Genomic DNA, 27,740 nt, shown 5'->3' with positions numbered 1-27,740 from the left:
GAACACCCACAGTAGGACTCACCGCCCACAGGCAACATCTGAGATTGACACCCACAATAGGACTCACCACCCACATGCAACAGCTGAAACCAACACCAACAATAGGAGTCACTACCCACAGGGTGTTTAGCCAAAATATCGAGTTTTAAATTTCGACCTACAATAATATCGTGTTTTTAATATCGTAGGTACAGAATATCGAAGTCAAGAATATCGATGGACAGAATATCGATCCCAAGGTAAGTAATATCGAAGTTAATAATATCGAAGTAATTCATATCGATGTAAGTAATATCGTAAGTAAAAATTTCGATGTCAATAATATCGATATTTATTTAGTGTAATGTCATTTAATATGTATTTTATTTGTATGTTAAAGATTATTGTAATGTATTTTAATATATTTAAAAATAAATGTTTAGAGATTAATAATTATTTTACATTTAATTTAGCGTTTTAGTATCAGAGCGGGTTGTGGGTTTATAGGGGAATAGGGTGGGAAGTAATTTAATTATAATTAATGAATTAATATGTATTGTTTAATTGGTATTTATGATTAATTAATTGGTAATTAATTAATAATTGGTAATTAATTGATTAATTAATTGTTAATTAATTATTAATTGTAAAATTATTTTATTAATTGGTTAATTATATACATTATAATTAGTTTATTATTAATATTTATTTATTGTTATTGTTAATTAATTAATTGGTGATTTAATTTTATTAAGTGATTAATTGATAATTAAATTAATTATGTGAATTTTTATGTGTATTGGGTTGTGGGTTTATAGGGGAATAGGGTGGGAAGTAATGTAATTATAATTAATTAATTAATATGTATTGTTTAATTGGTATTTATGATTAATTAATTGGTAATTAATTAATAATTGGTAATTAATTTGATTAATAGATTAATTAATTTTTAATTAGTTATTAATTGTACAAATATTTTATTATTTGGTTAATTATATACATTATAATTAGTTTATTAATAATATTTATTTATTGTTATAGTTAATTAATTAATTGTTAATTAGTAATTAATTGGTGATTTAATTTTATTAAGTGATTAATTCATAATTAAATTAATTATGTGAATTTTTATGTGTAGTGGGTTGTGGGTTTATAGGGGAATAGGGTGGGATGTAATTAAAATAAAATAAATAATGATATATTTTATTTATTTGTAATTATTATTAAATAATTGTTATTAGTTAGTTAAATATAGTAAATATAAATAATTGATTATTGTATTTTATTTGTTGTTATTGCTAATTAATGTATTGTTAATTAATAATTAATAGGTGAATATTTGTAATTTCGTAGTTAATATGTATGAATTAGTCAATTAATAACTATATTAATTATAAAGAATGTATTATTAATTGTAAATAAGAGATAAATTGATATTTAAATCTATTGTGTATTTTGTATGTGTAGTGTGTTGTGTGTTAAAGGGGGCATAGTGTGGGATGTAATTTAAATTTATTTATTTAAATATTTATTTTACATAATTGGTATTTAATAATAATTTTTTTTTTAAAACATTGTTAACATGCAATTTTTTTTATAAGAAATTATTGAATTGGTTATAATGTTCATAGAATCACTATGCTATCTAGTGCTTTCCCAACTGTTTTACTATCTGGAGTGGGAATAGTAATTTTTACCCCTACGCTATCCAGCGCTTTCCCTACTGTTGCACTCTCTGGAGTTGGAATAGTAATTTTTACCCCTACGCTATCCAGCGCTTTCCCTACTGTTGCACTCTTTGGAGTTGGAATAGTAATTTTTACCCCTACGCTATCCAACCTTTTCTCTACTGTTGCACTGTCTGGAGTGGGAATAGTAAATTTTACCCTTACGCTATCCAACACTTTCCCTACTATTGCACTCTCTGGAGTTGGAATAGTAATTTTTACCCTTACACTATCCAACACTTTCCCTACTATTGCATTCTCTGGAGTGGGAATAGTAAATTTTACCCTTACGCTATCCAACACTTTCCCTACTATTGCACTCTCTGGAGTTGGAATAGTAATTTTTACCCCTACGCTATACAACGTTTTCCCTACTGTTGCACTCTTTGGAGTTGGAATAGTTATTTTTACCCCTACGCTATCCAACGTTTTCTCTACTGTTGCACTGTCTGGAGTGGGAATAGTAATTTTTACCCTTACGCTATCCAACACTTTCCCTACTATTGCACTCTCTGGAGTGGGAATAGTAAATGTTACCCTTACGCTACCCAACACTTTCCCTACTATTGCACTCTCTGGAGTGGGAATAGTAATTTTTACCCCTACGCTATCCAACGTTTTCCCTACTGTTGCACTCTTTGGAGTTGGAATAGTTATTTGTACCCCTACGCTATCCAACGTTTTCCCTACTGTTGCACTGTCTGGAGTGGGAATAGTAATTTTTACCCTTACGCTATCCAACACTTTCCCTACTATTGCACTCTCTGGAGTGGGAATAGTAATTTTTACCATTACGCTAACCAACACTTTCCCTACTGTTGCACTCTCTGGAGTTGGAATAGTAATTTTTACCCCTACGCTATCCAACGCTTTCCCTACTGTTGCACTCTTTGGAGTTGGAATAGTAATTTTTACCCCTACGCTATCCAATGTTTTCCCTACTGTTGCACCCTCGGGAGTTGGAATAGTTATTTTTACCCCTACGCTATCCAACATTTTCCTTACTGTTGTTTTTGTTGAAGTTGGACTAGTAGTTTTATTGTGTCTGATATTTAATATGTTTTGTAATATTTTAGCTATTGTAATATATAATTAATAATAAAAATTATTCAAATTAAAAATATTGATTATTATTTGCTATATGTAATTATTTAATATTTATTAATGTTATTGTTTTATGTGTATAGATGTACTGGTAATTTAAATAAATATTTAATAATGTATATGTTACAGAAATTATTATTAAAAGTAATTATTAAGTAAGTGTATATATTATATATTATATTTATATGTTTAATTAAAGTTTCATTTAATTATATATATTTATTATACATTTTACATATTATAAAATATATTTAATTATGTTTCTTTGATTTATAAGTATTATTTGGTTTATTTTACATATATTTTTAAACTAAAAAAAAAACGATATTTTTGAATTACGATATTTTTGACATCGATATTAAATTATCGATATTTTTGTACTTACCATGTTGTAGATAGGATGTCGATATTCTTGACCACGATATTTTTGTTGCGATATTTTTGTAGGTCGAATTTTTGTCTTTCGAAATTATGTCATACAACCACCCACAGGCAGCAACAGAGACGGTCATCCATAATAAGACTCACCGCCCACAGGCAACAGCTGAGATCAACACCCAGAATAGGACTCACCACCCACCGTAAGAATCACCGCCCACAAGCAACAACTGAGACAGACACCCACAATAAGACTCATGGCCCACAGTCAATAACAGAGATGGACACCCACAATAGAACTCACCGTCCACAGACAACAGCTGAGATCGACAACCTCAATAAGACTCATCACCCACAGAAAATGACAAAGTTGGACACCCACAATAAGTCTCATCACTCACAGGCAATAACAGAGATGGACACCCACAATAGGACTCACCATCCACAGGCAACAGCTGAGACGGACATCCACAATAAGACTCATCGCGCACAGGCAACAGCTGAGATTGACACCCACAAAAGGACTTACCGCCCACTGGAAACAACTGAGATCAACACCCACAATAGGACTCACCATCCACAGACAACAGCTGAGATCGACACCCAAAAGAGGACTCACCATCCATAGGCAACAGCTGAGATTGACAACCTCAATTAGAATCATCACCCACAGGCAATGACAGCGTTGGACACCCACAATAGGATTCATCACCCACAGGCAATAACAGAGATGGGACACCCACAATAGGACTCACCATCCACAGGCAACAGCTGAGACAGACACCCACAATAAGAATCACTGCCCACAGACAACAACTGAGATCGACACCCTCAAAAAGACTCATCGCCCACGGGCAACAACTGAGAAGGACACCCACAATAAGACTCACCATCCACAGGCAACAGCTGATATCGACACCTTCTATAGGACTCACCAACCACAGGCAACAGCTGAGATCTACGCCCACAACAAGACTCACCGCCCACAGACAACAGCTGAGATCGACACCCACAATAGGACTCACTGCCACTGGCAACAACTGAGATCAACACCCAAAATAGAACTCACCACCCACAGGCAACAGCTGAGATTAACACCCAAAATAGGAGTCCCCACCCACAGGCACCAAATGAGATCAACACCTAAAAAAGCGCTCGCCGCCCACAGGCAACAGCTGAGATCGACACCCATTATAGGACTCACCGCCCACCAGCAACAACTGAGATTGACACCCAAAATAGGACTCACCACCCACAGGCAACAGCTGAGATCAACACCCAAAATAGGACTTACCGCCCACAGGCAACAACTGAGATGGACACCCACAATAAGACTCCCTATCCACAGGCAACAACTGAGATCAACACCCACAATAAGAATCACCGCCCACAGGCAACAACTGAGACGGACACCTACAATAAGATTCACTGCCCACAGACAACAGCTCTTAATAGGCAACCAGTGCAGCTCTGTGAGGGCCTGTGATGCCGACTGATGCCTGGGAATCCCTAGCAGTTGTCGGGCTGCCACATTCTGTAGGATCTGCACTTTGTTTAGAAGTCTTTTCTGCACATTGGTGTAAAGTGCATTGCAATAATCCAATGTGGCTAGCACAAGGTCAGTGACAACTGTCTTCTGCAGCTCCTTGGGAATAAATAGAAGTATTTTTCTGAGCATCTTCAGGACATAAACAGGAGATGATGTCACAGTGGTAACTTGACTTTCAAAGGTCAACCTCTTGTCGAAAAGAATCCCTAAGTTCCTCACTTTCTTGACCAGCGTTGGCAGCGTTCTCATTTCTTGAGGCCGCTGGGGGACCAAAAGACTGTGTTATTGCCAAACAGGAGCTCCTCCGTTTTTCCCGAGCTTAATTTTGTTGCTGTTTGCTGGAACCTGCACTTTCTGGTTGTCTGAAGGAATACCCCCAGTGAGGCAGAACATACGGCTCAGATTACACTTGCTGTATAACCTGTGCTCATCCTTGGGTAGCTTGGTATTGAGCAGTCAGGCGTATCTCAGAGGCAATGTATAAATCAAAGGCACAGTACTCATTCACGAAAAATACACTTAGCTTCACAAAAGAGACTTCATACCGTATGTATGTATACAACATTTGCATTCAACACATATATTCAATCACTTACATAAACATCCGGAACTTTTGGGCATAAAACACATTTGGAAATATTACTGGCAGTACTGGGCCCACTTGTATTGTTATGATATCAATAGTATTCACATTGTGGACAATCCCTAATCCACCCCCTTACCCAGAGAGAGAGAGAGCACGCTTATGATGTGCCGTGCGACACGCTGTCCACCCCAGGCCCACCCTAGCAATCCTTATAATACAGTCCCACATAGTTACAGGGTCCACCACGCGTCACAACAATATAAAAAATCTGTACATACGAGAAACTAGAACACTTTTTAACAGAACGATGGGCCGGAGCCAAGCAGGTAAACCCAATGTCAAACGTATTGTGATTTTGGCATGAAGTCTACGTATAAAGTGGCACCGCTGGCCAGTGTTTTAAATTGCAGGCGGTCCGCAGACTATCATTCCCATTCACACATATGCACTCTACACCACTATACGGTGTGACAGTATCAGCCCAGTATGCACGGAACACTCTAGCACACATACGCACTCAGCACTCTAATGCGGTGTAACTGGTACCCAGCAGGTCAATGAATGACCCCCTGCAGGCTCTGTGGTCTCAGCCTCTCTCCATCCTCTAGTTAACCCCGACTTTCCTATACCCCCAGATGGAAGATACCAGCCCAGTGGGCCGCACATGGCCAAAGTCACCCTTAGGTCCTCGGGAAACAAGTCTTGATATGTAGCAAGTTTTAATTAGAAAGTAGATGTAAACAAGGGGAGTTTAGAAGCCACTCGGAAAGTTCACCCACAAGTCTCAAAACACAATGGAGTCACGAAGTCTCTTGACCCGCTTCTGACTGTCACGGAATTGTTCCTTCAACCCAGTCAATCTCTCTCACTACTTCCTGGCACCAAGATGTCTTTGGGAGAGGCCAGATGTGCAGAGGGCAGTTGGTCCACCGCGATGAGGGTCAAAAGGGAACAGCCGATGAATGGGGAGTAACACAGGGGACCCTCTCAAGGGGAGGAGGTGCCCAACCCATACACATTGATCAATATCATGCCCAAGCAATCCGAGCACATCGTGAGGTGCGTGTTGGTACGGGTCACACCAGACACTTCAGGTCTCAATCCCAAAGAGTTGCAAATTCCATACCTCCCTGGAAATGAGGCATAGCGTCTGGTGTACAATGATACAGGTTGCACCAGATCAGCCCAGTCACATGCACAGGCGCTAATTCAGCAGAGCAGAATGAGGCACTACTACAGGTACCCCCCCACCTCCGAGGGTTGCACCCTGTGAATCGGAGACCAGAAGCAATGAGAATGCAGTCGGCATGACGCATGATAGAGATGTGACACGATTGACGAAATGGGCTACGCGGGGTCCTGCATCCGGTGAATATAGTCACCACCAACTAGATACTTATGTCAGGGTCCCAGTGGTACAAGAACCACAAGCCTTAGATGCGGGCAAGATTTCTGGGGCTCTGTAACTAAACAATCCGGTCTCCAGGCACAAGTCTAAGCTCCACGCTCACACCGCGCTATCCATAGGGATTCAGTAGCCGATGCGAGAACTTGAGAGGGCAGCGGTCTTCAGATACCACAGGTAGATGGTGTAGGTCCCTCGCGGGAGATCTTTGATGTCCCTGAGATCTCCGAGAGAACAGGAGGCCCACTGACAAGCCCTCGGAGAGCACAGTTCAGGGTGCCACTTTTAAGCAGGTCTGCGGCCCAGGCCTGCCACTATTCATAAAGGACACGTTCCCCTTCAAGGGCAGTAATTTTCTTTTTTTTAAATCTTTTAATTAACTTTGCTCAAACGACCATACAATACAGAAATTGCATATGCTTGTACATTGTTAGGTTTCATCATCACATTAATATTACTCGAGAGAGGTTAGAGACTGTTCACCTCCAGTGGTTCAAAGGGCACGGAGTCACAATGGGACACATTCTCCAGAGATAAGCATAGGCATGATGTATCGGCCCCACCCCCCATCCCGCTTGAATGCGTCTTGGTGCATCTCACTTTTTCCCCACAGTCATGTTTGCGCTATGGTGTCCATATTTTCTCACACTTTTTAGCGCCCCCGCTACTTTTATATACTGCTTCTTCAGCTCGTTGGCAACAGTCTAGGTCTCTTTCCCACTCTCCCAGCGATGGTGGCTGGGGCACCCCCCACCTCCTTGCAATGTTTTTTTTTGCGATCCCTGCTGCAAGGGCCAACCATAAGCCTGCGTGTCTGGGGCAATCGATGTCACCCTGGATCATCAAGAGGAGCCATTTAGCATCCATTGGAACTGTCACCCCGGACACTTTGGACATTACGTCTGTGACTCTCTGCTAGAACTGGTCAACCTCCTGACATTTCCATCAAACGTGAAAGAAAGTCCCTTCCCGCTGGCATCCCCTTACACATAGCGCTGTTTAGGCCCTGCCCCATTTATGTAGGAGTGCGCGGGGATAGTAGGAGCGATGGAGCATCTTGTCCGGATTGCGGTTCTCTTGGGCTCTATATTGCCTCCAGCCACTCCTCGTCTTCTATGTTTCCAAGGTCATCTATCCATGCCGCTCGCAAGTTCACCAGGGGGTCCGGTATGGTAGTTATTAGTTTCCAGTATATCGTGGAGGTCGCTTTTTTAGGAATGGGATCTATTAGCAGCCTATCTTCCAAGGGGGAGTGGTCGGGGACAGGAGTACCTCGCTGGCTATGCCCCTGAAGGGAATGTGTCAGTCTCAAATAGTGGTATTTCTGCATCGGATTTAGGTTATATTCCTGTTGTAGGTCTTCAAAGGAGAGGGGGGCCCGCCCCTCCACACATCTCACAGGTGTTCAATACCTATCATTTGCCAAACCCTGAAGCCCGCTAATGAGGCTACATCTCTCAGTGGGTCCCCTACCCACAGTGGAGTCCGACTGGTCAGTTTCCCTTGCCAATCCAGGAATCTATTTGCCTCACGCCACTACCACCCCCATATATGCTGGCCATTCCGGCTGTGCCTTTCGAGAGTACAGGAGTGGCTCACAATCGCCACCCAGCATAACGGCTGTCTGCTCTATAGGCTGACTCGTTAGTGTCTGCGGAGACTCAGTCATTAATAACCAACAACTGCAAGGCCCAGTAATATAACTTGACATCAGGGACAGCCAGGCCACTGTCAGGGACTGTCCAGGAATATGTCAGGAACACAGTCAGGGACTTGGGCAAGGACTGGGAACGGGGTAGAAAACACACACAGAGAGGAGTACAGCGCTGCCCAGGATCACAGAGGAAGTCAGAGAAGAAAAAGGGATCCAAAGGGGAAGCCTGTACAAGTGAACAAGATGGCTAAAACTCACTCACAAGGCAATTTAGCATTCAGACTAACTACACCCAGGACGGATGTGCAAGACATCTATATAATACAACATTAACAACAAAGGGGAGTGTGGGGTAAAGCACTCAGGAGCTCCACATGGTAAGACTGAAGCTCAGTAAGTTCCTCACCCACAATTGCTGTTACAGATACTGACTGCAAATACCCACATATAGGATATGCATGCAAAGGCAGGGTCTGTGGAGCTTATACCTATGGTGATGTTATAAATGCTACCCAAAGACAATACTCACAGTGACCAAGAAACACCACCTAGGTAGTCAGCTGTGCACACGGATCCTGGCGATCAAACAGGAACACGCAAGGCAGTAACAGCAAAGGGGTAGAACTAAACACAAGCACAATAGACAAGGAGCTAGCAAGGAGCAGTGCTTAACAGGAAAGGAAGGGAAACACAGGGCACACTTGGCAGAAAGCAGGTAACAAACATACAAGGTAACAGAAGCAAGACAGCAGAATAGAAAGACAGCAAACTAGGAACTGGAACCAAGGAAATGGGAAGAATGGCAAGGACAGGAGAAGGAGAGGCTACAAGGGTATACTACAATACTGCAGGTTCAGGAATCAAGAAAACAAAGTAGCATAGAAGGCAGTGCTGCGGCAGGAAAAAGAATTGAGCTAAGGCTCAGGAGTCAAGGTAGCACTGCAGGCAATACTGGTTCAAGGAAAAAGGACATAGCTACAGCTCAGGAAACAAGGTAGCACTGCAGGCAATACTGGTTCAGGCACAAGGAATAGCTATAGCTCAGGAAACAAGGTAGCACTGCAGGCAGTGCTAATTCAGGCACAATGAATAGCTAAATTACAGGAAACACTGGAAACAAGGATCAGTCTCACCGGTATACAGCTACAATGACCAACATTGGACTGAAGGGGGCTGGGGCTTAAAAGAGCTCACAGTAATCACATGCAGCAGGTGTGAGCAGGCTAGCAGCAGCCAGCCACAGACAGGTGAGCTGAATTCCTCCACCCATCCTTGGCCTGCAAGGGTGCAGACAAAGCAGTGAGCAGGGAATTCTAGGTACTGGAGTTTCAGGCATGAGCAGGATGGCTACAAGTATGAGCAGGCTGGCTTTTACAAAACCCGGCATGGATTGGAAATGGATGTCAATTCCCAATAAGTGTCCAAATAGCTGAAAGTCAGGATATGCATGCAGGGGAGGGTCTGGAAGCTTATTAAAAGACTGGAAAGTCCCACTATGCGCCCCCTGGTGGTGGGTAGGAGAGCACAGGGAGCGAATCGTGACAGCCACCGTCGTACACTCCTTTTTGTAATTTGTAGAGCACTATCCTGGGAGAACCACCCTGCCACAACCGTGTCCTGACCTTCTGGGCAACACACTTAAAAACTGCTGAGGGAACTGGACATGGGGTATTCTGGAGAACGTGAAAAAGGTGCCTCTATACTCCAGATCATTGGGTCTTTCCTGCTCCAATGCGCCAGCGGCTTCAGCGGGAGAGCGAACAACAACGGGGATAGGGGGCAGTCTTGTCTGGTGCCTCTTGGCAGCTGAAAGGGTCTTAACAATGCTCCACTGACTCAAACTCAGGCCTGAGGTTCCCAGTACAGCAGCCTTACCCAGCTACAAACGTTTGGGCCGAAGCCCAGCCTATGGAGTACCATAAACAGATAGAACCACCCTATACTGTCGAACGCCATTAATGCATCCAACGCCATCAATGCTGTCTGCTGGACAGCGGGATCGCTCTTCATGTGAAGCACCCAAGAGAACCTCCGCAGGTTGTGGCGAGTGCTCCTATTGGGCATAAAGCCCGATTGATCCTTGTGGATTACCTCTGAGATAACAGACGCCAGTCTATTGGCCAAATCCTTGGCTAGTACTTTTGCCTCCACCTTAATCACGGAGATTGGGGGATAGGAGCCACATTGGCTCAGAGGCTTCCCAGCCTTGCGTATCACCACAATGGTGGCCACCCGTTGGTCTACCGGGAGTTGTCCCTTTTCACGTGCCTCCATCACCATGTTTAGTAATGATGCTGTTATTATGGAGGCCAGGCTTTTGTATATCTCGACTCTGAGTCCATTTGGACCTGCTGTCTTTCCTGATTTGAGAAATCTCAAGGCCCCTCTTAGCTCTTCCTCCGCAAGGTCAGTGTCTAATGTCTTGCGCACTTCCTCAGTTAGTGTGGGCAATGAGAAATCCCTCAGCAGTTCCTCACAATTTCTTTCAGATCTAGTGCTGACAGATGCGTACACCCCCGCGTAATGCACAGCAAAAGTCTCTGCTATTTCAACACTTGATGTTCGCAGTGTTCCTGCTTTGTCTCTCACCCCGTTCACCCACGATCGTTCCCTATCTTGTTTTTCCTACCAGGCTAGTAGCCTCAATGCTTTGTCACCCACATTGTATAGATGATGCTGTGTTACCAGGGCATACGATTTGCCTTTGCTGTCCCCGAAGGCACGTAGGCCAGTGCTAGTCCATACCGTAAGTCGTTATTGGCCCCGATCATCACTTCCCCCTCCATCTGAAGTATTTCCTGCTCTAATGACCTTATTTGTGGGGCCTCTTCCTTCTTTTTGGCCTAAATTAGAGCCTGTGCCTGCCCCCTCAACACCGCTTTATAGGCCTCCCATACAGTTATGTGCGATTCTACTGACCCCACATTCTTTTTGAAGTACAGATCCGAACTCTTCCTGATTTTATCTCTAAATATTAGATCTTGCAACTGCCAGGGGTCAATTCTCGGGAACATTGCTCTGTTAATGGGCGGAGCGTTGATGACCACACTCACCAGGAATGATCTGAATTCCCCTTGTTATGTGTATTGGATGTGCACCCATCCTTGGCCTGCAAGGGTGCAGACAAAGCAGTGAGCAGGGAATTCTAGGTACTGGAGTTTCAGGCATGAGCAGGATGGCTACAAGTATGAGCAGGCTGGCTTTTACAAAACCCGGCATGGATTGGGAATGGATGTCAATTCCCACCAAGTGTCCAAATGGCTGAAAGTCAGGATATGCATGCAGGGGAGGGTCTGGAAGCCTATTGGAAGACTGGAAAGTCCCACTCTACGGCCCCCTGGTGGTGGGTATGAGAGCACAGGGAGCGAATCATGGCAGCCACCTTCGTACACTCCTTTTTGTAATTTGTAGAGCACTATCCTGAGAGAACCACCCTGCCACAACTGTGTCCTGACCTTCTGGGCAACACACTTAAAAACTGCTGAGGGGACTGGCCATGGGGTATTCTGGAGAACATACAAAAGGTGCCGCTATACTCTAGATCATCGGATCTTTCCTGCTCCAATGCGCCAGCGGCTCCAGCGGGAGAGCGACCAACAACGGGGATAGGGGACAGCCCTGTCTGGTGCCTCTCGGCAGCTGAAAGGGTCTTAACAATGCTCCATTGACTCAAACTCGGGCCTGAGGATCCCAGTACAGCAGCCTTACCCAGCTACAAAAGTTGGGGCCAAAGCCCAGCCTACGGAGTACCATAAATAGATAGAACCAACCTATACTGTCGAACACCATCGATGCGTCCAATGCCATCAATGCTGTCTGCTGGGCAACGGGATCGCTCATCGTGTGAAGCACCCGATAGAACCTCCGCAGGTTGTGGCAAGTGCTCCTATTGGGCATAAAACCCGATTGATCCACGTGGATTACCTCTGAGATAACAGACGCCAGTCTATTGGCCAAAGCCTTGGCTAGTACTTTTGCCTCCACCTTAATCAAGGAGATTGGGTGATAGGAGTCACATTGGTTCAGAGGCTTCCCAGCCTTGCGTATCACCACAATGGTGGCCACCCGTTGGTCTACCGGGAGTTGTACCTTCTCACGTGCCTCCGTCAACATGTTTAGTAATGGTGCTGTTATGACGGAGGCCAGGCTTCTGTATATCTCGACTCTGAGTCCATTTGGAGCTGCTGCCTTCCCTGATTTGAGGAATCTCAAGGACATTGTGTATAATTGTGCGCAACTGTAAATTACATTTATATACCTTGCTTATTGTTGAAACATATCACATGCTTACCTGTAACTGAAGCTCTTGGTTCAAAATATATATAGACTTGCTTTTTGTTTTATAAATTGGTCTCAACTTCATTCTTGAGTGTATGTTCTAATTTATTGCCTCTCCACATGGAAGGAAAAAAGGATGAGACACAAATTCGTCCAAAGCGACTGTTGGGCCTGATATGTGTCAAGTATCATTTCCCTAAACTTTTAGCTTTTTCCTTTTATGTTTTGCTGGCTGTCAGGTGGAGCCCTAGGACTCTGGGCCCTTTCCCACTTAAATGCAGTGTGAAAGTGTGCGCACCCTTCCAACGCATATTAGGAAGTGGTGCGGACATGATGTTTGTAAACGTAGGTCAGGCCTTCCATCTGCGGCCTGGGTGTGCACTTACACCGCTGAGGTGGTTGCCTATGTACTGCCTGCAAGTACAGTGGCAGGGCATATGACGCTGCACCAACTACCAAGTAACTTTGGATGTGACACGAGTCTCCACGATGACCTCGTGAAGACGCTGGCGATTGAGTGCGATATACACCTATGTCCCTGAAGGAGATTAGTCATAACGGATTTTCACACATTGGACTATATGTTTTCAGATTCTATGACCGAAACTCAGCTGTTTGAAAGAGTGCCGACCGAACTGGGCCATCTCTTTCTGGACACAGTGTTTGATGGCGTGAAACAACCGAATTGCCCTGAAGAAGCCCGCAAGGGTGAAACGCGTTGGCTACTTTGTATTTACTGATGAATAAAAGAAGCTGCAAAAACATCACTTTGGACGTGACACGAGTCTCCACGATGACCGCGTGAAGAGGCTGGCGATAGAGCGCTGTTGGAAGGCGGGCCTCGGGGGGTCGGAGAGACCACCCAGAGGGGCCCCCACACTGCACGAAGTAGCCGAGCGCTGCTGAGAAGCCTCCGGGGAGAGGTCCTTCTCCTATAACGTACTAGCACAGTAACACCACCACACAGGACTCAAGGGGATTCAGCAAGACGAGCAGTTCTTTATCAGTACTTATGAAGTTACGATTATCAATATTTACAAGAGGGGGATCGAGGGATCCACAAGAGTCTCAAAGTCTTTGGTAGGGACGGGGTAGCGGGGCAGTCTTTAGCAGCAGCTTGGTACGAGGGTACCTGGGGCCCAGTTCTTATCCCCACGCCGGAGGGCCTCCGGATCTCGTAGGGATCGAGCCGCGACGGCGTCAGCAGGGCTCTGGTGTTCAGTCCGTGGAGTTCGAGCCGCGACCAGGTCAGCAGGGCTTTTACAGTGTCTTGGTTCAGCTCGAGCCGCGACGACGTCAGCAGGGCTCCGAGGGAGGTTTCAGCGAGGTTGGGCCGCGACAGCGTCAGCAGGGCTCCGATGTTCCGTGAGGCTTCGTGACCTCAATAAGGTGGAGCCGCGACGCAGTCAGCAGGGCTCGTGGTAGAGTTTCAAGCAAGAGTTCTTCTCTGTTGGGTCGGCCGCGATTCAATCAGCAGGGCTCTCGACTCCGGGATACAACTGCTATCCTGTTGCAGGGTCGCTCCAGATATAGGTCTGGAGCCCTTTGATGTCCGGACCCTTGCGCCTGGGGGGGCGGAGAGGCCGGGCTGGGAGAGGCCAGACGCCCAGCGGGAGAGGCGCCAGGCCCAGGAGAGCTGTGGGGCGATCGCACCTAGGTGTGGGAGGACGGTTGGGGGTCCCATCGATACTGCCCTCCGCCGGGAGTGGGGAAGTGTTCACGTGGTGTACCCCCTGGCCAGTCGGTGGTGCCTGGATGTCGGGCTTGCTGGGGCCGAGGCCGGGTTGAGCGGGGTCACGTAGGCTGGCCCTTAGAGTCACGTACAATCCAAAATGGAGGAGCCCCGAGGTGCAGGGGACCACGTGCGGCTTGGCGAGGGGGAACAGGACCACGCCACGAGGCCGGCTCCATCAAGCTTCCCCCCAGCTAAAGGCAGGGAGAGTCACCCATCTCCTTGGGGATTCTCCTCGTCGAGGCGGAAGAAGCGGGATAGGCCGTCGGCGTTGGCGTGGTCATTGCCGGGCCGGTGTTCGACGGAAAAGTCCATCCCTTGCAGCAAGATGGACCACCGCAGCAGCTTGGGGTTCTCGCCTCTCATCTGCATTAACCACCGCAAGGGCCGGTGGTCGGTTTGAACCCGGAAGTGGGTGCCGAAGAGATAGGGCCGGAGCTTCTTGAGGGCCCACACGACAGCGAAGGCCTCTCGCTCGATGGTGCTCCACCGCTGTTCCCGGGGCAATAGCCGTCGGCTGATGAAGACCACGGGCCTGTCGAGTCCCTCCGCGTCTGCCTGGGACAGGACGGCCCCAATTCCATATTCGGAGGCGTCCGTCTGCACGACGAACTCCTTGCTGTAGTCGGGGGCCTGTAGCACGGGGGCAGTGCACATCGCCGTCTTGAGAGTCTCGAAGGCCGACTGGCAGCGGGGTGTCCAGTGCACCATCTTGGGCTGCTTTTTGGACGTGAGCTCTGTGAGGGGGCCAACAATGCTCCCATAGTCTTTGATGAATCGCCGGTAGTACCCGGTGAGGCCCAGGAAGGCCCGGACAGCTGTCTGGGTGGTGGGGGGTTCCCAGGCCTGGATGGCATCAACTTTTGGTTGGAGGGGAGCCACCTGACCGCTCCCCACCTGATGGCCCAGATAGGTCACCGATCCTTGACCTATCTGGCACTTGCTGGCCTTGATCGTGAGCCCGGCCCTTTGGAGGGCGGCCAGGACTGCCTTGAGGTGCCCCAGGTGCTCAGCCCAGTGGTTGCTGTACACGGCAATGTCATCCAAATAAGCCGCGCTGAAGGCCTCTAGCCCGGCCAGAACCTTGTTCACCAGTCTCTGGAAGGTGGCCGGGGCGTTCTTCATGCCGAAGTGCATTACCTGAAAGTGGTAGTGCCCATCAGGGGTGGAGAAAGCGGGTCTCTCTCGGGCGCCGGGGGTGAGCTGGATCTGCCAGTACCCGGCGGTGAGGTCAAAAGTACTCAGGTAGCAGGCTGCTCCTAAACGGTCGATGAGCTCGTCGGCCCGGGGAAGGGGATGGGCATCGGTCTTGGTAACAGCATTCAGACCCCGGTAGTCCACACAAAATCGTAGCTCCGGGGGATTGCCTGGGGCGGCGGCCTTTGGTACCAGGACAACGGGACTGGCCCACGGGCTGTCGGAGGGCTCGATGACCCCGAGGGCCAGCATCTTTGCCACCTCACCCTGGATGCAGGCCCGCACCCGGTCGGGTACTCTGTAGGGTCGGTGTCGCACGGGGGGACTATCCCCAGTGTCTACGTCGTGGACGCACCATGGGGTCACCCCCGGAGTGAGGGAGAAGAGGGCTGCAAAGGGCTGCAACAGCTGCTGACAGTCGTGGCGCTGTTCCGGGGTCAGGGAGGAGGCGATTTGGACGCCTTCGATGGACCCATCGTGGTCACTCATCCGCAGGAGGTCGGGTAGGGGCTCGGAGTCGTCTTCGCCCCCATCGTCGGTTGCCAGTAGCAGGCTCAGTTCGGTCCGGGCAAAGTGGGGTTTGAGCCGGTTAGCATGTAGGACCCGGAGGGGGTTCCGGGGGGACTCTAGGTCGATTAGGTAGGTGACGGGGCTCTTCTTCTCCACCACCTTGAAGGGCCCAGTCCATTTGTCCTGGAGGGCGCAGGGGTCAACCGGGGCCATGACCCAGACTTGCTGGCCTGGCTCAAACGCAATGGTAGAGGCGTTCCGATCATACCATCGCTTCATGTCCTCCTGGCTGGCCTCGAGGTTGGCTTCGGCCAGGGCTCGGAACCTGCGGGTCTGGTTTCGTAGGGTCAGGAGGTATCGGTAGACGTCGGGAGGGGCATCTTGGGGCTTCGTCTCTCAGCCCTCCTTGACCAGGCTGAGGGGTCCGCGGACCGGATGCCCATACAATAGTTCGAAAGGGCTGAACCCCAGGGACTTCTGCGGGACCTCCCGATAGGCAAACAGGAGGCACGGCAGCAGGACATCCCATCTCCGCCTTAGGGGCTCTTCCAGGCCCTGGATCATTCCCTTTAAGGTCCTGTTGAACCGCTCGACCAGTCCGTTCCCCTGAGGGTGGTATGGGGTGGTGAATTTGTACGTGACCCCGCACTGCTGCCACAGGGACCGCATATATTTAGAGATGAAGTTCGTACCCCGGTCGCTCACCACTTCTCGGGGGAATCCCACTCTCGAGAAGATCCCCATTAGGGCCCGGCCCACCACGGGGGCCGTCACAGTCCGAAGCGGGATAGCCTCAGGGTACCTGGTTGCGTGGTCCACGATGACCAGGATGAAGCGGTGATCCGGGGGTCCAGGGGCCCTACAATGTCTATCCCGACCCGTTCGAACGGGGTGTTGACCGTTGGAAAGGGCTGGAGGGGGGCTTTGACCCGCCCCCCCGCCTTCCCGCTGGCTTGGAAGGTCTGGCAGGACCGGCAGTGGTTGTCCACATCTCTCCGCATCCGGGGCCAGTAGAAGTGGGTCACCAGGCGGCTGTAGGTTTTGTCCTGCCCCAGGTGCCCGGCGAGGGGCACATCATGCGCTAGGTTAAGGAGGAACTCCCGGAATCGGAGGGGGACCACCAGCACGCGACTGGCCCCCAGTTCTGCAATCTTCTGTTCGCTGTACAGTAGGCCCTCTGCCCAATAGACCCAGTGTGTTCCGGTCTGGTCACCGTTGGCCTGCGAGGACGCCTGCTGTCGGACCCCTTCGAGGGAGGGGCAGGTCTTCTGTTCCTGCTGGAACTGCTCTCGGGTGGGACCCCCGTCGTGGCGCCATTGGGCAAGCGCTGGGAGCGCTTCGAGAGAGGTGCTTTCGTCTGGGGAGGGTTCGGTGGATCCGGTATCAGCGTCCGCTTCTCCCTCGCTGGAGGCGGGTGGTGGCGCGGGCCCCTCGGGCCTGGTGGGGTCGGATGCTATGGGCGAGCGTGGGGCCTGGGTGGGGATGGACCGGGTAGTGGCGCAGGCCCATTCGGGTAGCCCCAACATTCGGAGGTGCTCTCGCCGCTCCACCTGAGCCCAGGGAGAACTCTCTAGGTCGTTCCCCAGGAGGCAGTCCACCGGGGCGTCGTCGCGGACAGTCACCTTTAGTATGCCCGTCACCCCTCCCCATTCGAAGGGGACCTGGGCCATCTGGCACATGCTTTCGCTGTTGTCGGCCGTCCGGACGGGGCATAGTACATTGGGAAGGATCTGTTCGGGGGTCACCAGGTGGCAGCGGACAGCGGTGACACTGGCTCCGGTGTCACGGAGGGCCTCGGCCCGTTGTCCATTGATAGTGACCCACTGCTGGTACTTCTGGGTGTTGCTCGGGATGGGTGTTCAGGGCACCATTTCTCGGCTGCCCAGGCAGACCAGGGACATGGCCGCCGGCTCCCACTGACGAGGGGTTCTTCCTCTTCCTCCCCTTCCCCCAGGGCGGCAGCCGCCAGCTCTCGGGGCGGGGGCCCGCCGGCCCCACTTCTTCGGTTCATGGGGCAGGCCGGGTCGCTGGCATAGTGTCCGGTTTGTTGGCAGCCGAAGCAGGTTATCGAGGGCCGGGGTCCGGCCCGGGCGGGTGCCGTCCCTCTTCGGGCCAGGCTCGGGGAGAGGTGTTGCTGAGGCGGCCCTCGAGGCGGACTTCGGGGTGGCCCGGCGGGGATGTCCCGATTCCGGTTCGACCCTCCGCCGCGCTGGCGGGGAGGTCCGGTGGTGTTTCTCTGGTACTCCCCCATCGGGTTCCGGGGGACTCGGGTGTTGACCCATCGATCGGCCTCGGCGGTGAGCTTCCGCGGTTCGGTCAGCTTGCTGTCGAGGAGGTGTTGTCTTAGCTCCACGAAGCAGTTATTGGAGAGGTGTTCCCAAATAATGAGGTCGACCAGCTGCCCGTAGGTGGTGACCTTGCTACCTTTGATCCATCCTTCTAGGGCCCTGCTGAAGAAGTCCACATATTCTACCCACGTGGTACCGGGGATTTTTTTGCAGTCTCTGAAACGCTGGCGGTACATTTCCGCGGTTAGTCCGTAGCGGGTGAGCAGGGCCTCCTTCATATGGTCGTAGGAGGTCACCACCTCTTCTGGTAGCTGGAGCAGGGTGTCTCGGCCCTCGCTAAGGAACCGCCCCCACAGGCCAGCACCCCAATCCTTCCGGGGCACCCGATGGGAGGTCATGGCCACCTCGTACGCCTTGAACCACTGCTGGATGTCGTCGTTTTTATAGTATTCTTTGACGACATCTTTGGGGATATTCACCTTGGCTTCGGCGGGGGGTGGAGCGTCTCTATTACTGGGGGTGCCGGTCTCCCCCTTCTGGGCCTTGAGTTCGAGTTCTTTGAGGCCCCGCTCCTGTTCAAGGGTCAACCTTTTTTCTTCCAATTCTCGATGCCGCTTTTTCTCCTCTATCTCTTCCTGCAGCCATAGCTGTTTTAGGGCCATTTTCTTTTCGGCCAGCCGGAGTTCGCCGTCCAGCCGAAGTCGTGCAAGCTCTAGTTCGTGGGTCCGGACCTTCTCCCGCTCTTGTATTTCCTCCACGGAGAGGCCGGTTCCCAGGCTGTCTCTCCCTCCGTTCGCCGGGGTCGGTGCGGGTGGTGTGGCTGCATTTATTGATGAATAAAACAATCTGCTAAATCATCTAGTTGACAGACTGCCCATTTCTGTCATTGCCGTTCTCCAGCATCTGTGGGATTTGAACCCGACAAACATTTTGTTACTTTTATAACAATGACTCTAATTTTTTGTATTTTCTGGTTTACCTATGTGTCCGACCTGCTGTTGAAGGCCGGTGTGCGCACGTGCATGGACTGCGCAGTTAAACATGTGTCTGACCTGCCACAGCAGGTATGTGAGAGCGCCCATGCGCGCATACTCTGGCTGGCGCGTAGCAAACATGGTCCATCAGGAGGAGGCTTTTGGCCTCCACTAGAAAGGGGCCCATCCCGTTCCAATGGTAACGGTGGGTTTGACATATCTCATGTGTGAATGCCACTTATGGAAAGTGGACATTTTATGCAGCAAACTCTTTGTGTGCCATGGTGATTGGTGCTGGTCAACACTGAAGGCCAGGGGAACACATCTGGGCATTCCCCAGCGACAGTCATAAACCATTGGGCAGGCAATTGAGATAGCCAACATCTGCCATTTGTGGGTCTGACGGAATAAATTGGAGCAGAGATTGTGACACCTGGCCTCTGGGGCCAAAGGACGGCCCCATAAAGATAGAGATCTGCATTCTGCTGCCTCATGGCAAACAGTACGTAAATTTAGGGAATACATCTGTGGTACAAAGAAATACTCTTTAAACCTCCCTCCAACTTCAAGGGCCCAATATGGTATAACTACCCAGTGCCACCCCACAAAGAGGGGAGATCTGCTCGTGGGGACGCAAGACCGGAGAACCTGGTCTACGTGGTGCACATTGCCAGAGGACTTTGTTGTGCATATGGAGGATAACTGCCCGTGGAAAGAACTGTGTGTCTTTTTGAAAAGTGGCTGACCTGGGACAACAAACCTGCTGACATGTGACACCCTGAAGTGGGCTCCCAAGGACCAGTTGGCTGGTGTCCTGTTCTTTTGAAGGTCTCAGGGATATCAAAGATGTCCTACGAGAGGCCCACACTATCTACTGGTGACATCTTGAGAGCGGTGCCCTCTAAGTGCCCACATCGCCTGCTAAAAGTCCGGAGTGCTGAGTGCTGAACTCAAGAAGTTGCTCACATTTGCAGCGAAATGGTTCCTGTACTGCAGGGACCTCGGCAGGCATCTTGTTGTTGGTGAGCGGATTCACCATTTGTGGGAGCCAAAGTGGCCCACTTTGTTTACAATGCTGCATTTCTCTCCAGCACAACTCCAACTGCATACTCACTGCATGAGGTGTATGATTTACATGTTACGATCCTCGCAGGTGGCATACAAACCCATTGCACAGTTTCATTCTACCTTGTGACGCTTTGCTGAACTTGCGCCTGTGTCTGTGACTGGAATCACCTGGTGCAACCGACATCAAGGTGTGCCAGACGCAGTGCTTCATTACCAGGGAGGAACGGAATTTCAAATCTGTATTGTGTAGCCTGAAGTGTCTGTGTGACTCATCTTGTCGCGTGCCAGACCCTGTGTCCAGATTGCCAGGGAACAGCCCTAATCAACGTGTAACTTACGGGGTGTCCCCTCAAGCTGAGAGGCTTCCCTGTGTGTTCCTCATTCACTGCTTGCTTCCTCACTGGCCCCATCACGGTGGACCAACTGCCCTCTCCCCATTTGGTCCTATCAAGACTTTGTGGCACAAGGTAGGAGTGAAGGGAATTTACTAGGCAATGGGATGCTTCCAAGAAGGTTAGGGAGCAGGTCAAGAGACTGCTTGACCCCCTCTATGCTTCATAGAACTGGGCTTGTACCAGAAGGCATTTCTGGACACCTTAGCCTGTTTCTGCTTTAGTGAACCGCCTGAAAGGCACCAAGACCCCCCTTTGTTTATGTCTTCCTCTAGTTTATCCCCACCTGCTTTCCGGGCCCCAGACGAGGGGTGACCTCAGCCAGGAGTTGCCTTGTGTCCGGAGGGAGGGGCTGGTGAACTTCCATCAGGTTTGTCTGGGACAGTGGAGGTGAAGGGGTGAATTGGAGGGTGGCAGGAAACTTGGAGCCATGGGGTCTGCGGAGTGCTATCTATTGACCTGCTTGGTATCAGTTGCACCACATTAGGGTTTTAGGTGCGTATGTGAGTGAAAGTGCCCATACGAACCAGGCTGGTACCTATTGCATTGCGTAGCAGTGCAAAGTGAGTGTCAGTGTGTGGGAGTGACCGTCTGTGAACTGCCTGTGCTTCATAACTCGGGTCAGCGGTGTTGATTTATACGTGGTTCTCGTGCCAAAAGCACTTTACCTCTCAACATTGGGTTTCCCTGCGTGTCCTCGTCGTGCATTGCTGCCAAAAGTGTTATAATTCTGTGTATGTACATATTACTGATATTATTGTAGCCCAGGGTAGACCCCATAGCTGTGTGAAATTTTATAATTAGGATTGTGAGGGTGGGCCGAGGGCTGACAACGTGTTGCACCGCATTAGGGTGCAGGGTGGGAATTAGAATAGTACTTTTCTCATGTGTGCATACTATCAAGATCTTATCAACCCAAACTATGCCTAGTACTGCTAGTAATATTGCCAAGTGTGATTTGTGCCCAGATCTCATGATATTCATGTTTAATGTGTGTGTTGAATATAAACACCATATCTCAACGTCGTGTGTGAAGTCTCGCTTTTGTGTTGTGCAAAACATTTATTGTGACCACGTACCCTTGCTCTTGCTTAACACATTGCTTCCGAAGGACACCTGACTGCTCAGTGCCAAGCTACCCAAGGGCGATCACGGGTTGTGCAGTGTGTATAATCGCCTCCCCTTGATGGAAGCGGTGACTTCTGCCTGGCTGGGGCATCCCTTCGGCAATTCAGACAGTGCCGGTTCTAACTGCGATGAATTGTGAATTACAGGCGGTCCACGGACTATCATTCCCACTCACACACACACACTCTACACCACTACACGGTGTGACAGGTGTCAGCCCAGTACGCGCAGAATACTCTAGCACACATACGCACTCAGCACCCTAATGCGGTGCAACGGGTACGGTCAATGAATGATACCCTGCAGGCTCTGTGGTCCCAGCCTCTTTCAACCCTCTAGCTAACCCCAATTTTCCTATACCCCTGGGGTACATGTCTAGGGTAGATCTAATGTCCTCAGATGCCACAATGAGGACGTATTTGGTGCTTTACTCGCTCCTAAACCCGAACTGAGTAGGGGTGAGAAAGTGATTGGTGTTTATGAAAGAGGCCAGCTCCTGATGCATGGCTTTTTAGGTCTCGGCTAGCGAAGGCTGCGCTTGCGCAGTCTCGCTCGCGAGATTTAATGACTTGGAGAAGAGGGGCTTGAACCCACCCCTCTTCTCCCCTGTTCTCCATTGGCTGGCCTCTTCAATGCCGGCCAGCCATTGGAGAAGAGGTCCCGTCATTCCGATCAGGCCCCGTCCTTTTCGGATCGGGGCGTGTTTTTTGCAGAAAGTCTAATTATCTCCTCCAGCCAATGGCAGGAGGAGATAACAGCAAAACACCCCCCCGAATCCGAAAAGGACACTGCGTTTCTCCGAGGCATTTCTGCTTCGCCTCGGAGAAAGGCGGTGGTGTCTTCCGGTGCCCTCGGCTTGTTTTGCTTTTCGCTCGTGCCTTCATATGCCTACTAGTTTTGGTAACGCTTGGGAGTGAGGGGCGTAGATCGCACTCTCTCTGCTGTCTCAGGAAACAGCTGCTGGTTCCCCAGCACAGCGAGGGATGGAGGGCCCTTCTCCGGCTGGGTGTGCAGGGGCTCCAGAGAAAGTGGGGGACAAAGCCTTTCAGCGCAAAGCGCAATCTTTTTTTTTGCTTTTCGCTCATGCCTTCATATGCCTACTAGTTTTGGTAATGCTTGGGAGTGAGGGGCGTAGATCGGTGCTCTCTCCGCTATCTCTGTAAGCAGCTGCTGGTTCCCCAGCACAGCGTGGGACGGAGGGCCCTTCTCCGGCTGGGTGTGCGGGGACTCCGGCGATAGTACGAGACAAGGCCGCGCGGCAGCAGGTAGGCGCAGAGACCCGGGAAATAATTCATGAGGCGGGGGGGTCGGGTTTCAACAGCACCGGGACTCACCACCGAAAGGTAAAGGGGGAGAGGGTTGATTAAAGTGGTGAATCCTGTATTATGATCTTACTGTTCACCATATGCATTTCATACAGGCTGCGTAGATCTCACGGTGTCCTACGTGACGTTGTGCGTTAGTAGACATATCCTTGTTTTTTTTTTTTACTACGGGCTGCACGTGAGCAGTGCGCAGTGGGAGTGCGCACGCCAGGACTCGGAAATGGTCTCTCTCACCTGGGCAACTGTCCGGCCTGGTTATCGTTGCTGCTGGGCGGGGCTGGCCTTCTGCTGCTCCTGAAGCTCCGAAGGCTATGGTATCTCTTGCACCGGCGACCCCCAGGGCCCGTCTCGCTACCCTTCTTGAGAAACGTGCTCCAGATCAGCTTTGGGGACCCGTTACAGGTCTTTGCTGAGGCAAGTGCTCACAAACGTACTTACTTAAAGCGAATTGATTGCACATGGGAGCTGCCAAACCGGGAATACATTGTGTAAAGATTTGTATAAATGTCGCAATTTTCAAGAGGAGATCTCTTTAGCCTCCCGAAAATTGCACTTTAGATGCCGCGTAGGAAAGGCACAGAAGGTGGCCCTGCCCTGGAAGCAGGCGACTGTAGCTAGTGGCTGGCCATGCTGATATCCGTGTTTCTTTAAAACCGCCCTCTTAAAGGCAGTGTCCTAAACTAGGACTAATATACGAGTCATACAGTTTTATCGTTTTCCGAGGTACCATCACAGACTCGTTGGCAGTGAGATGAAAAAACGGGGGTGTGGGGGGTCTCTCAAGGGGGCGTGGTCAGTGTAATTAAGGGGGTGGCTTAAAAATACGTAAGCTGAAAATCTGTGTGTAGCACAGTGTACCGCCCGACTTTTATTTTGCTGTTCCTCTCATTGCGTCCAGATATATCATACAAGCCACATCATACCTACAACAAGTCAGGACTATTGGCTTTGTCAATGGTTGTTAGTTGCATAAGATAAATAAGCAGCAACTATGGCTTGTGTATAATTTTGAAAACGCTTCCACATACAGCCCAGGTGACACCACGAAAATGTTGCTGCTCCTGAGATTCAAAAACAGAAGGGAAATCCAGAGAGAAAAGGACTCTCTTGAAATGATTTCCCTTCCCCTACAACCCTCACCACGTGCACATCGCTGTGCCTGCTGTCACTGCAGTCCGGGAAAAAAACGGACCACCTATGCCAGGGCACAAAACAGAGCCCGATGGAGACCCATTCGAGGCCCCCTTAAAACAAGCATTTACAATGCAACGGTCTCTGCATTGTTAAAGTTAGAGCTATTGGTATTGCTCATGACATTATTTTTGTTTGTTTTTGTTTTTAACAATGCCGTTTATTTAAATGTTTTGAAAACAAAAACATAAACAAAAATAATGCCATAAGCAATGCCAATAGCTCTAACTTTACCAATGCCGAGACCATTGCATTGTAAATGCTTGTTAAACTATCTTGGAAGGGAAATGTAGGTGTGATATGAGCCGATAGTTACTGGAGTACGTAAGGATAAGGATGCCTTTTTCACTAGAGGCAGGATTGAAGCTTAGGAAAGTAGCCAGAGCTGAACATTCCATTAAAGGTATCTGCCAGATGCACTGATATCATTTTAGGATCCAGGGGTCACATGTAAGACTTCAGGTTTTGCGAGTCACATATTGCAATTTTTAGTGACTCTCAATTTGCGAGTTGCATAACCTGATGTACAACAGTGTCTCAGACACTGTTTGTGATTCCCAAATGGACGGCAAGGGACCTGCCTCATTAATATTCATGAGGCAGGCCACAAATTGCGACCCATTGGAGATGATCGGCATTCTTAGGGATGGTGGCCTGCTGGGGTCAGCAGACCACCAATTCTGTGACAATTTTTCAAATAAAGCAAGCTTTTTTTTTATATGCAACCTGTTTTCCTTAAAGAGAAACGGAATGCATTTAAAAAAAAAAGAAAAGTTTTCTTTTCATTATTTTACAGTGCTTTGAAAAAACGTTGGCGCCCCGATTCACAAAGGGGAAGAAGTTCCTTGGGGACCTCTTCCCTTTGGCTAATGCAATACCACCAATTTAAAATTGGTGGTAATCTGCAAATGTTTTGTGACTGCATTCTCGGCTGCAAAACATGCATATATACCAGTGCGACTCTTTATTAGGAAGGGGCGCCCTTTATACGCCCCTTTCTAATAGCGACTCGCAAACCCTATATGACGTCATACTTACGTAGACAAGGGTGTTGGGCTCCTCTTCTTATCACTGAGTTGCAGTGCCACAGGACTCGTCCTGCCCCTCCATTGTGAAGGCCATGAATTTAAAGAAGTAACAGTGACCCAGATTTTTAGCTCTTCCAATCCAGTTGTCGTTCACGCTGGTTGGTGGAGAGGCCGTGTAGATCTTCCCGTCTGACTTGGAGACACACCATAGGTTGCCGTTGGGAGTAAAAGACATGAAGTGGCTTAAACCGCTCCATCTACCGCTGCCGATGACCTGGCTTCTTCCAATCCAGTTATCAGCTGCACTCGTTGGAGGTCTTCCCTTTAAAAGCGTATCTCCAGTCACTGCGTACAGGATCCCCTGGGGATCGAAGAAGAGGGCGTAAAATCCACCCCATCCGTTATTACCTACTTTTTTACCTAGTGCGCGCAACCAAACCTGGTCTTCATTGGCCGGCGGGGGGCCTGCGTAGAGCTCACCCTGATTAGTGACGGCATAAAGATCTCCATTGGGGTGGAAGAGAAGGCGCTTGAATACTTCCCAGCCTGATCTCCCTATGCGCTGTGCAGTACCTTGGAGCCAGTTCTTGGATGGGTCTGAAGGCATGGGACCCCTATATAGCTCATAACCCTTCACGACGTACAGAAGACCACCTGGGCTGAAGAACACATGGTTAACATCCTTCAGCTTCCCCAGAACACGAGCTCCGGACGTGAAATCGTAGTTGTAAGCAGGTGGGGGCTGGCCCGCCCGGATGACGCCCTGATTGTCCACAGTGAACAAGATCACACCTGAAAAACAACAGAGAGAGAGTTATTTGCACCTGATATGTGTTCTCAGAAGGATAACAAGTCGGCACAGTATACTCTGGACAGTATTGCGTCATAGATGCCAACTGCGCTTCACCAGGGGTGGCAGAATAAACCCATGCCTTACCTCTTGGTTCTCCTGAAACGGATAAACTATAGAAAATGTAACGTTGGAAAAGGCATATTTTTCTCCCTCAACAGAAAACAAAAAAGTCAAGAGGATGCACAGAGATGTGTTGTACAGGAATAGATTCTCTTGTTTAAACACAGCAATTCTCACACATGTTGGTGACAGTGCAGAGCTGCGGTAGATCAAATGCTGGAATCATATTTATAAAAGAGAGGCGTTGCCACTGCGACACGCAACTGGGCGCAAGAGCGACACAACTCTTAAGTTTGATTTATCAAGCCACACAGGGTCCCCTTGCATGGCTCTGCATTGCTTGATAAATCTGGAGTAATGCAACACAGCGTAAATCGCTGCATGTATATAAATATGCATGTCTGTATTATGTATGTATGTAGATGGTGTATTATGGTGATTCAGCTGTGACCTTGTGATGGTAACAAGTCCATGTGCTTTTATTTGTACTGATGATAAATACAAAGAGCTGTCCAACCTCACATGTGTGCCAGTTAGGAAGGAGCGTCTTCGGAACGCCTGTTCACCTATTGTTGCAGGGATTAAACAAAAGCACAGAACTATGCACAGGATTACGGGACCTTGGTGCATAGGGACTGGGTCATCCTACCACCTTAGTACCCAAGAGCCCAGGACCGACTAGCTATAATGTCTCACTTGCTCTCCTACCCACTCACAGAGAAACAAATGATTAGACCCCCCCCGGAATACAACACTCCAGAGTCTCTCAGGAATCGCCATTGCAAGACACACCCTTTCGCTCACACTCTTGTACTTGTCCACAATAAGATCTGACAGAGATACAAACAAGTTTAAAATATTTATTTTATCTAGCTTGCTCTAGTATGCAGTATATGTGCGACAACAAGCAGAAAAATGCATAATACAAATATGGTCAGCATAGCAGTTAGTCCGTAAATCATGAAAGTGGATGTCATTATGAAAAGACGATATAGCCTAACCCTCTCCCCTTGCTTAGAAGCTGTTTTATTATAGATTAGAAGATCGCTGGACTTTATCTGCAGACCCCATATCATAGGCTATAGATGATAGATCTACATCATAGGTGCTGTCTCACTCTTCTCCCTGGAAAGGTCCCTCTCCAAGTGTGTGTGTTAGCTATTCGAGTATTCCAATAAGACCAAAGTATGTAGTCCCAAACCACAGCTGCATCGGTATGTTTTGACTAGGTGCTAAGGCCTGGCCAGAACAGAATAACAAGGGGCAGTGTTGTTCGACTTTGCTCGCAATGTGCAGACTAAATCCCAGAAAGAATATCGAGTTGGAAATGTCGA

General features: G+C 49.0%; 1 protein-coding gene across 1 annotated transcript in view; it reads right to left on the bottom strand.

The window, feature by feature from the left end:
* LOC146863472 (uncharacterized) overlaps positions 1–27,740 on the bottom strand; it is a 96,197-nt gene that overhangs the window by 22,717 nt on the left and 45,740 nt on the right. Inside the window, exon 3 of the mRNA XM_085642896.1 lies at positions 25,504–26,285. Within this exon, the coding sequence (XP_085499022.1) occupies positions 25,534–26,285 (752 nt within the window). The 3' untranslated portion in view covers positions 25,504–25,533. The remainder of the gene's footprint in view (positions 1–25,503; positions 26,286–27,740) is intronic.

This window comes from Triturus cristatus, chromosome 2_2, assembly GCF_964204655.1.
Source record: "Triturus cristatus chromosome 2_2, aTriCri1.1, whole genome shotgun sequence".
Taxonomy (NCBI): Eukaryota; Metazoa; Chordata; class Amphibia; order Caudata; family Salamandridae; genus Triturus; species Triturus cristatus.
The sequence above is the reverse complement of the archived record's forward strand: the minus strand, read 5'-3'. Positions and strand labels throughout refer to the sequence as shown.